At 45.7% G+C, this 12640-nt stretch overlaps 2 protein-coding genes across 7 annotated transcripts in view; one reads left to right on the forward strand and one right to left on the reverse strand.

The window, feature by feature from the left end:
• Nucleotides 1-7771, reverse strand: part of PTDSS1 (phosphatidylserine synthase 1) — a 71229-nt gene extending 63458 nt beyond the window's left edge. The window contains exons 1-2 of one of the 2 annotated variants that reach the window (XM_073679642.1): nt 7596-7771; nt 1525-1622 (exon numbers count right to left, since the gene is read on the reverse strand). In XM_073679642.1, coding sequence (XP_073535743.1) covers nt 1525-1622; nt 7596-7622 — 125 coding nt within the window. In that variant the 5' untranslated portion in view covers nt 7623-7771. The remainder of the gene's footprint in view (nt 1-1524; nt 1623-7595) is intronic. The other variant, XM_073679643.1, reaches the window with a different exon arrangement.
• MTERF3 (mitochondrial transcription termination factor 3) overlaps nt 1-12640 on the forward strand; it is a 48583-nt gene that overhangs the window by 30865 nt on the left and 5078 nt on the right. For all 5 annotated transcript variants that reach the window (XM_073679647.1, XM_073679646.1, XM_073679645.1 and 2 more), the window contains 3 exons: nt 7586-7733; nt 10495-10566; nt 11918-12079. In XM_073679647.1, the coding sequence (XP_073535748.1) occupies nt 7586-7733; nt 10495-10566; nt 11918-12079 (382 nt within the window). The remainder of the gene's footprint in view (nt 1-7585; nt 7734-10494; nt 10567-11917; nt 12080-12640) is intronic.

A 12640-nucleotide genomic window follows, 5' to 3' on the forward strand; every position in this document is an offset into this window, starting at 1 on the left:
CCGGAGGAGTCTCCTGTCCTCCACACCCGGGTACCATCCGCACATTAGAACGCGCCAATTACGCAAGTACAGATGCAGTCTTGCGGAATTGGTGCGTTCTAATGCAAGTCAATGGCGGCGAAAACGCAGCGCTTCCGCAAAATAATTGGTAGCGCAATGATAATCCGCAGCGGAAATTTCTGCAGCATGTGCACAGCACAAGCGGATTATCATTGGGGGACATGGCAGGCCTTCTACCATGCGTTCTTTGCCACTGCGGAGACGCTTAAAAAACGCATCGTGGGCACACAGCCTACAATATTAATTGATTCCAGCACGACCATTGTAACTTTAGCCCACACCTCTATGGCTAATGGAAATTGGATTTAAAGCTACCTGAAGATTTAAAGGGACCATCCAATAAATGTTTGACTAGATATTTGAAGAATATGATTGCTGAGATAGTGGGGACCAGAGTCCCCATTGTGAATGGAGGAGCGGCCGTCAGACAGTGAGCGGCCCCATGCAGGGAGCAGGGGAGCGGCCCCCAGACAGTGAGCGGGCCCCAGACAGTGAGCGGCCCCCAGGCGGTGAGCGGGAGGAGGGGCCGCCAGACAGCGAGCGGCCCCAGGCGGTGAGTGGGAGGAGGGGCCGCCAGACAGTGAGTGGGAGGAGGGGCCGCCAGACAGTGAGCGGCCCCAGGCGGTGAGCGGGAGGAGGGGCCGCCAGACAGTGAGTGGGAGGAGGGGCTGCCAGACAGTGAGCGGCCCAGGCGGTGAGTGGGAGGAGGGGCCGCCAGACATTGAGTGGGAGGAGGGGCTGCCAGACAGTGAGCGGGGGGGAGCAGCCCCTGGCAGTGAGCGGGGGGAGCAGCCCCTGGCAGTGAGCGGGGGGAGCAGCCCCAGGCAGTGAGCGGGGGGAGCAGCCCCAGGCAGTGAGCGGGGGGAGCAGCCCCAGGCAGTGAGCGGGGGGAGCGACCCCAGGCAGTGAGCGGGGGGAGCGGCCCCAGGCAGTGAGCGGGGGGAGCGGTCGCACATGCTCGCTACTGTCTAAATCACAAGGGAGGATTTGTGACCTCAATCCTTATGATTTGGGCTGGAGGCAGCAATGGGGACCCCAAGTGATTGTCTATTAATCATGTCTCTTGTTTATGTGACAACCTCTGTGAGCGGATGGCTATTACAGCTGTTGGCTTAGACTCCATAATATATGAAGTCGTGCTATGCTACCAAGACATTGGCAACAGATCCCTTTAAGTCCAGTAGGATGCGAGGTGCGACCTCCATGGATTGGACATGGTTTCTCTAGCGTTTCCACAGATGCTGTAATGTGATTGATCAGCACTTTACTAGGTCTTTATCTCTAAAACACAAAGTAACCAAGATAAAACCTGACCTCTTCTGTACAGTCCTTCAGTGTGAGGCTACAGGGATCAGTCAGGAAGCCATGAGGTACCGCTGTCATCCTCATTTCTCATGGTGGGAAAACTTCTTTGATACTTTTTCTAATAAAACTAACAGGGACATAACACATCACGTAACTTACCTATTTTCAACTGCCATGTGGTGTAGTCTCGTCTTATCTATGTGGCTAGTAGTAGTCCTCGCCGGCTGACGTCCATGGTGTGTAGTCTTATGCTCGCTCTGTAATGTAAGGGAGAAGTTCAGCTTCATCTTATTCTACTGGACGTTTGAGCAAGTTTAATGCAATGTTTGGATCACAGTTTTACTTATTTTTTTGTGTATTTTTTGTCTTGTGAAAAATAAAAGAATAAATAAGAAAATATGTGAAAGAATTCATTGGTGTCCTGTATCTTCTCCCATCTGTATGATGCCTCTCCATACAACCCAAAGGGAGGTATGGATGCACCCGGGTGTGCGGTCCCCCAACTCCCATACATCGAGTAGCACCACATTAGTCCTGGTGGGACGTTCACTGATCAAGATCTTCAGTGAGATTCCTCATTTTAGATATTACGGAGGTCCCATCAGGTAGACCCCCCCCCATGGGAAGTTTCTCATTTGTGCTACCTACGGATTTATAGTTACATAGGTTGAAAAAAGACCTAGGTCCATCAAGTTCAACCTTCCTCCCCCAATTGTCAATTTTGTTTAAGTTAAATATAAACCACAATGTTATGTGTACTGAGGAAATCATCCAGCCCTTGTATAAAAGCTGTTATAGTGTCGGCCATCACCACCTCTTGTGGTCGACATTCCACAGCCTGACTGCTCTGACTGTAAAGAACCCTTTCCTGTTTAGCTGCTGGAATCACCTTTCTTCCTCCTGTAATGAGCACCCCCTGGTCCTTAGTTTGGTCTTTGGAAGGAATAAGTCATGTGCCAGTCCTTTATACTGACCACACACATATTTATACGTGTAAATGAGATCTTCCCTGAGATGTCGTTTTTCTAAGCTAAACAAGCTCAACGTTTCCAGCCTCTCATCATATTAGAGGCCTCCATCCCTTGTAATAATCTAGTTGCCTCCTTTGAACTGCCTCTAACTTCTAAATATCCTTATTAAAATGTGGAGCCCAAAACTGGATCCCAAATTCCAGATGTGGCCTCACATGATGAATTTCCCCCATTGTCTGCATGAGCAGTGCAGCGGGATGTGAGCGCTTTATGGCAGCTGCAATGAATGATCGCGACAGGAAGAATTCCGCGAGCTCTGACCCTAAAATACATGGGATGTTTTCTATCCCATTATCCCTGGTAAAGGACCCTGTGTGTCCCTATCTCTCTAGCATGTGATCTTTGATATCCTTGAACAGTGGCTTATAGATGACTGGCCGCAGAATTTGGTGGAAGCCGGTACGCCGTGTTTCTTTGTCGTATAAGCTGTTCTGTTCTGACGGTGCACTCGAAGCAAGTCCGGACAAATGTTTGTGTGCGCGCTCCATCAGAATCCCTGCCAAAATTTACACAAAGCTGCTTGTTGTACGGAGTGATTATACGATGTGATATCCAACAGCCGGTTTCACAATCATGTCAGGGTGTGCTCGCAGGTAGATCATGAACACACAGGCTTATCTCCGCTCATTACCATTCTCTTCCCCCAGAGCAGCGCTCCGGCTACACGGAGACATTTTATATTCCTTTTAGTGAGACTTCTTCTCATATTTCACATTTATACGATTTCTTTGCTGGTCCATGGAATTAATTTTGGAGTAATCTCATAAGTTGGCAATACTAGTCAGTCTTCTTAACACTTACTTGGTCAAAGGGAAATCCTCTAAGTACCAGTATTTGAAACCATGACATGATGTTCTCACGGTTTGTACTGTACTCTGGCTGCAGTTTGTTTAAAAAAAAATAATAATTATCAAGCAAACAATGCTTTACTCGCCTTCCCCAGGTCCAGCACTGATTCTCCGCCGCTGCTCTCGGTGTCTATTATTGTCTGCAGTGCTGCTGTCACATCGACATTTCTGCAACCAATAACTAAGCGTCTATGCCTTATTTGATGGCGCGAAGCGGCTCAGAGCTCACTGATTGGCTGCAGTGCTGTTGACGGAGCGTCAGCACTGCAGACAATAACGGACACAGAGAGCAGTGGCGGAAACTCGGCTTTGGAAACAGTGGTGTGAGTGGAGCGGAGTAAGTAAAGTACAGGGTTAAAAAAACAAAACACTGAAGGTGGGTAACAAGGGTTTTCTGCTTCAAAAACTCCTCTAAACCTCTATGTGTACATAACCTTAATGTGAGATTTTTAATATTATAGGTGCCCGGTCAAACTTCAATCTCTTAGATCTATTAATTCTTTGTAACTTTATCTACAAACTTGTTTTTTTGGCCAATTGCTGATTGCAGGCGTGTGGAAAGGACAAAAAAAAAAGTTGACCTGTAAAGGGGCTGTTCAGCCCCGCCCAAAATGACAATCTTAAAAGCCCTCCTACTCTGCACTCATTATCTGTATTAATTGCACCTGTTTGAACTCATTACCTGTATAATAGACACCTGTCCACACAATCAATCACACTCCAATCACTCCAACATGGCCAAGACCAAAGAGCTGTCTAAGGACACCAGGGACAAAATTGTAGACCTGAACAAGACTGGGATGGGCTACGGGACAATAGGCAAGCAGCTTGGTGAGAAGGCAACAACTGTTGGCTAGGGTTGAGCGAGTATGTTCTATTAACCCCTTCGCCGAGTATGCTCGAGCCGAGCTCTGAGTATTTATAGCTGCTTGGTGATAAGGTTAAATCACTCCCGTGTGCATGATTTGCAACTGTTTGACAGCTTTATTACATGGGAGGAATGTGTAAGAAATAGACATTCCTCACATTAAATAAAACTGTCAAACAGTTGCAAATCATGCACACAGGAGCGATTTAACCTGATCACCGAGCAGCTATAAATACTCGGAGCTCGGCTCGAGCATACTCGGCGAAGGGGTTAATAGAACATACTCGCTCAACACTACTGTTGGCACAATTATTAGAAAATGGAAGAAACACAAGATGACTGTCAATCTTCCTCGGTGTGGGACTCCATGCAAGATTTCGCCCCGTGGGGGAAGGATGATTTTGAGAAAGATCTGGAATCAGCCCAGAACTACACAGGAGGACCTGGTCAATGACCTAATGAGAGCTGGGACCACAGTCTCAAACATTACCGTTAGTAACACACTACGCTGTCATGGATTAAAATCCTGCAGGGCACGCATGGTCCCCCTGCTCATGCCAGCACATATCTGGGCCCATTTGAAGTTTGCCAATGACCATCTGGATGATCCAGAGGAGGCATGGGAGAAGGTCATGTGGTCAGATGTGACCAAAATAAAACTTTTTGGTATCAACTCCACTCGCCGTGTTTGAAGGAAGAAGTAAGAGTACAACCCCAAAGAACAGCATCCCAACCGTGAAGAATGGTGGGGGAAATCTCATACTTTTGGGGGTGCTTTTCTGCAAAGGGGACAGTACGACTGCACCGTATTGAAGGAAGGATGGATGGGATTGTGGCGCCCCTGAGGGTTCGACCGCCACAGGGATGCTGCACTTCTCTAATGGAGTGTAGTGTTCCTCCTCAGAGGTAAGAACAGTGTGATAGTCGTGACCCAACCTTTGTATCCAACACCACATTTCTCCACCAGAGGGGGCTAGTATGCACTAGGTGCTGCTCCGCTGGTTACAGGGAGACTGGGGAACCAAGAGTTAAGGGAACCAGTTAGTGGGTGAGGGTGGAGGACTTACAAGTTAGTTACACTTTAAATTTCATATTTAATAAAAAGCCATCTTTGGTCTTGGTTGGTCTGTCTGGCTTTCGGCTGTTCTCTGTGCTATCATATACTGTGTGAAAATGTGACCTCCCTCCCGGAGCGCAGATCCTGTGTGGGCCTGCAGCGGCAAGGGACACAGCCCTCGTACCTTAGCCTTGGGACGAGGGGCAGGTTGCAGACCAGGAATGTGTCAACCTGGCCAATGACCAGGACCAAGAAGGCCCGGAGCTCAAGAGTGTGGCTCCACAGCAAATGGATCCCAGGCAGGATGCAGACGGAGTGGAGTACGCCACCTGTCCTCGCCATGCTGATATATTCAGAGGGACTCCGGCTGCAAAAGGGGTACCGGCCCCCGACACCCAACCTTGCTACTCTATGTCCTGGTCGGGAAAGCACGGTAGGCCCTGAGGATCCCACCGGGTATCGGACGGAGCGGAGCTGCCACCCGTGCCCTAGTTCTGAGAGGAGTTCAGAGGGAGACCTGGCCTATTCGCACACACACACGGACAGGAAAGGATTCGGTCTGTAGTTCAGGAACACTCTGGTGTAGGGTCCCGATTGAACGCTGGACTTACTCGGAGGTTGTCGGACCCCCGTCCCTGGTGACCGCAGGACTCCGCGGGGAGCAGGGAGTCGCCTTCCTTCTGCCATCTCTAAAGTGAGTAAAGCCTTGGAAGTTCACCCCTTTGGCCTCCGGACTGTTTATTCTGCGCTACACCGCACGACGCGGCGCCCGTCTTCCTCTACTACTACCCCCCTCCATCCTGTCCCTCTGCCCTGAGGCCTCACTCCGCCTGTGGGGAGTAGTAATAACTTTGGCCGCCATAACACCATGCCTCAGCGGACTGCGGCGGAGCTGGTGGCCTTCACCAGGTGCCACAGGTGGCGTAGTCGTTAAATCAGCCACTCAACCCGGATGAGCCCACACCAGCTCTTTTAATGTGATGGCCCTGAGCACGGGTCGGGTCCGGGCCACGGCTGCATCCCACCTCTCCATCACAGGACCCGACTCAGAGTCCCCCATCACCCAGGGTAAACTAAAGGGCTTTTTCGAGCATGAGGCGTCACAGGATCATGTATCACAAGATTTTGGCTAATGACCTCCTCCCCTCAGTAAGAGCATTGAAGATGGGTCATGGTTGGGTCTTCCAGCATGACAGTGGCCTGAAAGACACAGTCAGGGCAACTAAGGAGTGGCTCCGTAAGAAGCATTTCAAGGTCCTGGAGTGGCCTAGCCAGTCTTCAGACCTCAACCCAATAGAAAATCTTTGGAGGAAGCTGAAACTCAGTGTTGTCAGACCCGAAACCTGAAAGATCTGGAGAAGATCTGTGTGGAGGAGCAGGCCAAAATCCCTGCTGAAGTGTGGACAAACTTGGTCAAGAACTACAGGAAACTTCTGACCTCTGTAATTGCAAACAAAGGTTTCTGTACCACATATTAAGTTCTGTTTTTCTACTGTATCAAATACTTATTTCATGCAATAAAATGCAAATTAATTATGTAAGAATCCTACAATGTGATTTTCTGGATTTTTTTTAAAGATTCTGTCTTACAGTTGTGTACCTTAGCCATCAGTATTCCCCAATAAAGTAGAAGGGAAGCCTAGAAGAGGATAGAAAAACCCCTTAATTCCTAATGCCACAGTCCAGTCATCACCCCCCCCCCCCCCCCCGAGGAAGCATCACGCAAAACGCGCGTTGGGGCAGTGGCATGATGCAGGAGCATCATCATAGCACATGGGTAAGAGGACTGTAGTTACCTTTTAAACCTGGCGCCCCCCGCCCTTCCTTTTGTAAAGCACTTGGCACTTCAGTTTTTCAGGCTGCTGCACGCAAAATAGACTGTCGTAAGGGTCATAGACCATTCAGTATATACTGCATAAAGGAACTCCTTCTGCAGTGTTTCTGTATCTAGACTGTGGCGCTAGGAATTAAGGTGTTTTTCTGTCCTCTTCTACCCTTCACTTCAGTTTAGTATCATCTTATAGGGTCCTATTACTCCTGTGATACGGAGCAGGTAGGACGGCTTATTGGAGGAAACGTATGGACTTGTGGCCCTCTCTAGACTAAGTCTCACCTCCTTGAATGACCCAACATGTTTTATATAGCCCCCCTTCTGCAATATTCCATATATCTCCATAATGTCACATCCTATCGGAACATGAAAGCTGGAAGTTATATATCAGACCTTTGTCATACTTTAAGTCGGAGGTCCTTTAAATACACATACATCCTTGTGCACATGGATTTGTAATTGTTTTCTGCTCACAACATGAAACCAGATACATTTGTTATTATCAGGGGTAAGACGTCTTCATTGAGCAGCGAGCTTCTTCTCACACCTGTCTAGAGTTTACTAGCTAATGTCTTATTGCTGTAGGGTGGCTTACCTGAGCTCTAAGAAATTCAGCAGGCATGCGATTGCAAGACTTGTCTCCCGCGCCCCTTATTTACTCAACTTTTCCGTGGAAAGACTGGATAACCGCCTGGGCTTCTTCCAGAAGGAGCTGGGACTCAGCGGTGAGAAGGTAAGAACGTGCTGGCTTGCCGTACGCCGGGTATTTGCTTTTCCTGTCCTTAGCTTCTCCTAAGGTGAATGGCGCCACCTACAGCAATCCCAGAATACCTGGAAAAATAATTGGGGGAGAAAGCGGTGTGGAAAATTCAAGCCCCTCATGCCCACATGTCAAAAGTGGTTCTAAATTATTTATTTTCCTGCAGTTGTTCATTGACTCATGAAAAGTTATCCCTTTTCTAACACCCCTTAAGCTTTAAAGATCGCTGCTTACTGACATTAAATAAACCGTTCATTGTCCGTCCTGTCTTGCATTATATGTTATTTATACTAATGGTGTATAAAACATATAATTACTTAAAAGCAACATTTTACATTTCCCACCATTTTTACCATTGCTACTCAAAATGTGGTAATTATAGTTTAACAAAACTTTTCACATGTTGTAGATGTTCGGAGTTTGAGTCAGTGGGGGTCAAGGTGCTGAGACCCCCCCCCCCCACCTGCTAATTACTAAATGAGGTGTAAAGTTCAGCTCTCATTTGTGACTGTAGCCAGGCATGTATTCATCAAAATGTTTTTGCCAGAATTCTGCCGTAAAACTGCTTACATTTTCACAAATATTTTGTGTGCTTTGTAGCTGCACAGAGACTTTATGACTTTTGTCATCTTTTTTTTACTCTAATCCAGGGACGTCAAACTCAAATACACAAATTTGCGGGCCAACCTTGATATTTATTTAAAAAAAACAAAACACCTTAATATTCAGCGGGCTCACAGAGGGGCATTTCTCACAACTTTGCAGCCCTTGGAGAGTAATTTTCCTCCTATGCAAGCTCCTAGATTACCCTTTCATTGCTCCTATCAGGGTTTCCACAGAGACGACACCAGGGAGATCACGCAATATCTCACTGTTGCCGTCACTATGTCACGGATTTCGTCCAAAATCGCGAGCACACAATTCAGACTACTGACTACCCGCAAGTGACCAGTGAGAGTATAGTGTCACACCTCCGGCTTCCAACGCATGGAATATGTGTTTACGTCCCGTACTGTCACTGTCAGCTTCACGATACCCCAATTATTATTATTATTCGCTGCCACCACCGTTAAATTTTATATTTAATCCAAAGGGGAGGCAGTGTTTAGGAAAAATATATACCAGGATTTTACAAAGGAGGCATTACAATACATAGCAGTTGCACAAAATAATAAGGATTAAAGAAGAAACTTACTCTATAAAGATCGCTGTGACGATTCAATATAGCCGGAGGGGAGCTCTCCTTATGACTGTTCGGCGGAACGTGACCCCTTACTTATGATACTTATGCTCCCTGCAATGAGAATGGATCAATCAATCGTCGGATCTTTTATGCCGAAGGGGGAGATTTGCCCACACACCCCTGTGATGACATGTGGGCACGGCTCCACCCTTCATGTTTTTATTCAAAACGCTAACTTCTGCAATAACTTTTTGCTCGTTGATTGCAGAAGCTTGCAAGCGACACCATTTTTTCCGTTATGATTTTACCTTCATTTAGAGACCACTCAACGCGTATTTGCTACCCGTTATTCTGGTGCTTTTGCGCTACAGCTCCACGGAGGGGTTTATAGCTATGGAAAAATAAGCATATAGCTCCTTGGCTGTCCCTGCCACTAAAAATATAGGTCCCATCATTATCGGAATTATGGAACTTACAATATTCCATATTCATATCGGTGCCAGCTTGACGATGGATTTCCTTTTGAAGCTCGGGAAGCAAGCTTCAACAGTTACACGTAAATTATCGCAAGTCTGCGTCTAATCATCCCCTGCCTTTTCGAGGGGAGAAAGACCCTCACATTTTAATTAGGTTGGTGACCCCTATCTTGCCAGCATTTGTGTACAAGGCCTTACTCATGAGTGTGCTAATTGGGGTTTTGTGCTGAGACTTACGTAGAGACAGCTCTTGTACTTACAAGTGGTGGATAAGGGAGGGGTGAGGGGGCTTCAGGGAAAGAAAGAAAGAATATGTTCAATATTTCCCTGACAGCCCCCATAAAGTATGAAGCCAACTACAGTGTCCCCCAAACACAGTATGATACCCCCACAGTGAGTTCCTCCACACGTATGGCATGATGACCCTACTGTACTCCTCCTTAACTACCCTGGCAAAGTATGGTGACCAACACAGTATGATGCCCCAACTGTGATCCCCATATAGTCCTCCATACAGTATAATGGCCCCACATAGTGCTCTATACAGAATAATGGCCCCACATAGTCCTTCATACAGTATAATGGGCCTCACATAGTTCTCCATACAGTATAATGGGCCCCACATATTTCTCCATTTGGCGTTGCGGGAACCCTGAGGGCCAGATTTGGCCCACGGGCAAGCGTTTGACATGTGTGCTCTAATCCCTCCCAATGTTTTTTGCTTAGCCAGGCAGTTCATCATAATTTGCACCTTAAAAATGTGTTAAATTACAACATAAATGTTCTCCATGGCAGCTGAAAGATGCGTCAAATGCATTAAGAGGCACTCGATTTTTAAAAATTTCGGGGCAACTTACTCCAGCGCACCTTTCCCAAAAACTGGTGAGTAGAATGACAGTTTTGGGGTATGTACACACATGGCATTTTTGCTGCACATTTTACTTCGCATATCTGGTGCATGAAATACTCAGAGTTTTTCAGTACCGGCATAATCAATTCCACTCCTTTTGCTGTTTTTTTTTCTTCAAATAAAATATGATGAAAGTTCTGTATGTTTCTTTTACCTTTTCTGCAGACTCGAGAATTAGTGACACGTCTTCCAAGGATGATAACCGGCAGCCTGGAACCTATAAGAGAGAATCTTAAGGTATTGGAGGCGACTTTCAATTCTTTTTTTCACTTCTCGTTTCATTTCTGCAGCAGTAGATCAGTTTCTGGGAGGCGGATGAGGTTTCAAAACATCTTATAGGTAGCAAAATAATAATAGTTATAAGTTATTGTTAGTTGGGGACATCATTTCGGCATGGTTAGAATAGTAGGATTTAAAGGGGTTATCCAGGACCATTTCATTTTTTTACTACTGGCCTAAAAACTAACAGATGGGTGGTTGCTAACTACCTGCCTGTTGAGCCAAAAGCTAATTTCACCTCTCTGTTGCAAAGCTATCAGCTATCAAAGTATTTTTCCCCTAATGTTCATCAAGTTTAAGTGGGTATTATAAGATAGTTTTCACTGGGGGTGTGTTCTTCTTCCCCCTGTATGATGCTGACCAATCATAAGCAGGCTTATGATTCAAAGGAAAGTATAACACGCCCCCACCATTGCTGAGAGCTGATTTCTCAGTGTGTGAGATGTAAGGATACAGCTCTGACTTCCTGCATGGTGGGGCAGAGGCAGCACAGCTGAGTTTAGCTGCGTCACATTACAAACCCTTTTATATATCCTGCATGTTTACGGGTGCAGCTGAAAGGCAACTGCTACAAAATTGTGAAAAATTACAAGCAAAAATATATATATATTTTTTTCTGGTATTTAGCACTTGTCTTGCACTTCTCCATTCTGCATGACTGGGCAGAAGAGAAGCTGATCGTACATGGGTGGGGCAGTTGCCGAAGGCAATCATCTGACTATTAATATGAGCTAATCTAATTAATATGGCATCCTCTAATATCTAAACAATACCAGCCTGGCATCAGATCGTTGCCCCTACAGTATCTCTTCTTTTGTCAGATTGGCAGAAAGATATTTTGCTATATGTGGGCAGGGCACCGAGATAACCATCCAACGCCCATCTGGTCTCTGGATTTTATATCTAAAAAGCGACAGATACCCACGATTAATTAAAAATAATACAAGTTGTGATGAATTTCCTTTAAAACTATCCACACAGAGCACCATTACATTTCTGTATGTAGATATTTAATTCTGTTAAGGCTACGTTCACACAGCCGTTTGCTATCCGTTTTTTTTTTCCTCGGACAGGACAGTGACCCATGGAGCTTTATTGAGCCGTACACACGTTTATATTTTTAATATGGGTCCATGTCTCCGGTCGGTGAGACTCCGAACACGCCTTATTCTCATCAGTTCTGCGGTTCAGACTCTGCCATTAATTCTGAGGATTCGTGTAAGGCCACGTTCACACGTTCAGTATTTTACATCAGTATCTGTAAGCCAAAACATTTATTAAATTATTTATTTCTATTGTTTTTTTCTAGGTATTCGAAATAGAATTTGGATTTCGTAAAAATGAAATACAACACATTGCTCTAAAGGTTCCCAAGATGTTAGCCGGCAACAAGAGGAAACTTACCGAAACCTTTGATTATGTGCACAATACCATGGGGATTCCTCACCACATGATCACCCATTTCCCACAGGTAATTTTACCCGACCAAGATCTCTATTCGCATCACGTGGAATCGTAAGAATGTGTATCGGGGTATATTCACACGCGGTTGATTTGTTGTAAAAAATTCTGAAACGAACCATCAGTTCCATACATGAGAATGGTATGAATGAGTGATTACCATGGCTGTTTCATTGACATCACGTCTACAACAAGCTGGAAATGGCTGCATTTTGGTCTTGTGAGTTTAGCCAAAGAGATATTTTCAGGGCTCTTAAAAAATAAATAAATTAATTTTAAAAAAAGATATAGGGTTATATGAAACTTTTTTTTTACAACTTGCCGAAGAACTAACAGGTAGGTGGTTGCTAACTACCTGCCTGTTGTGCCCGACGCTCATCTCTGACCTCTCCTGCCAGTAATTCAGTGGCTTAATAATAATAATAATAATAATAATAATTTTTATTTTTATAGCGCCAACATATTCCGCAGCACTTTACAAATTTTAGGGGGGACTTATACAGACAATACAGAATAAGCATATCTCATATCGAAAGGAGTGAGGACCCTGCTCGCAAACTTACAGTCTATG

This window comes from Phyllobates terribilis, unplaced genomic scaffold (assembly GCF_046119375.1).
Source record: "Phyllobates terribilis strain yellow unplaced genomic scaffold, ASM4611937v1 Scaffold_4__5_contigs__length_816908805, whole genome shotgun sequence".
Taxonomy (NCBI): domain Eukaryota; kingdom Metazoa; phylum Chordata; class Amphibia; order Anura; family Dendrobatidae; genus Phyllobates; species Phyllobates terribilis.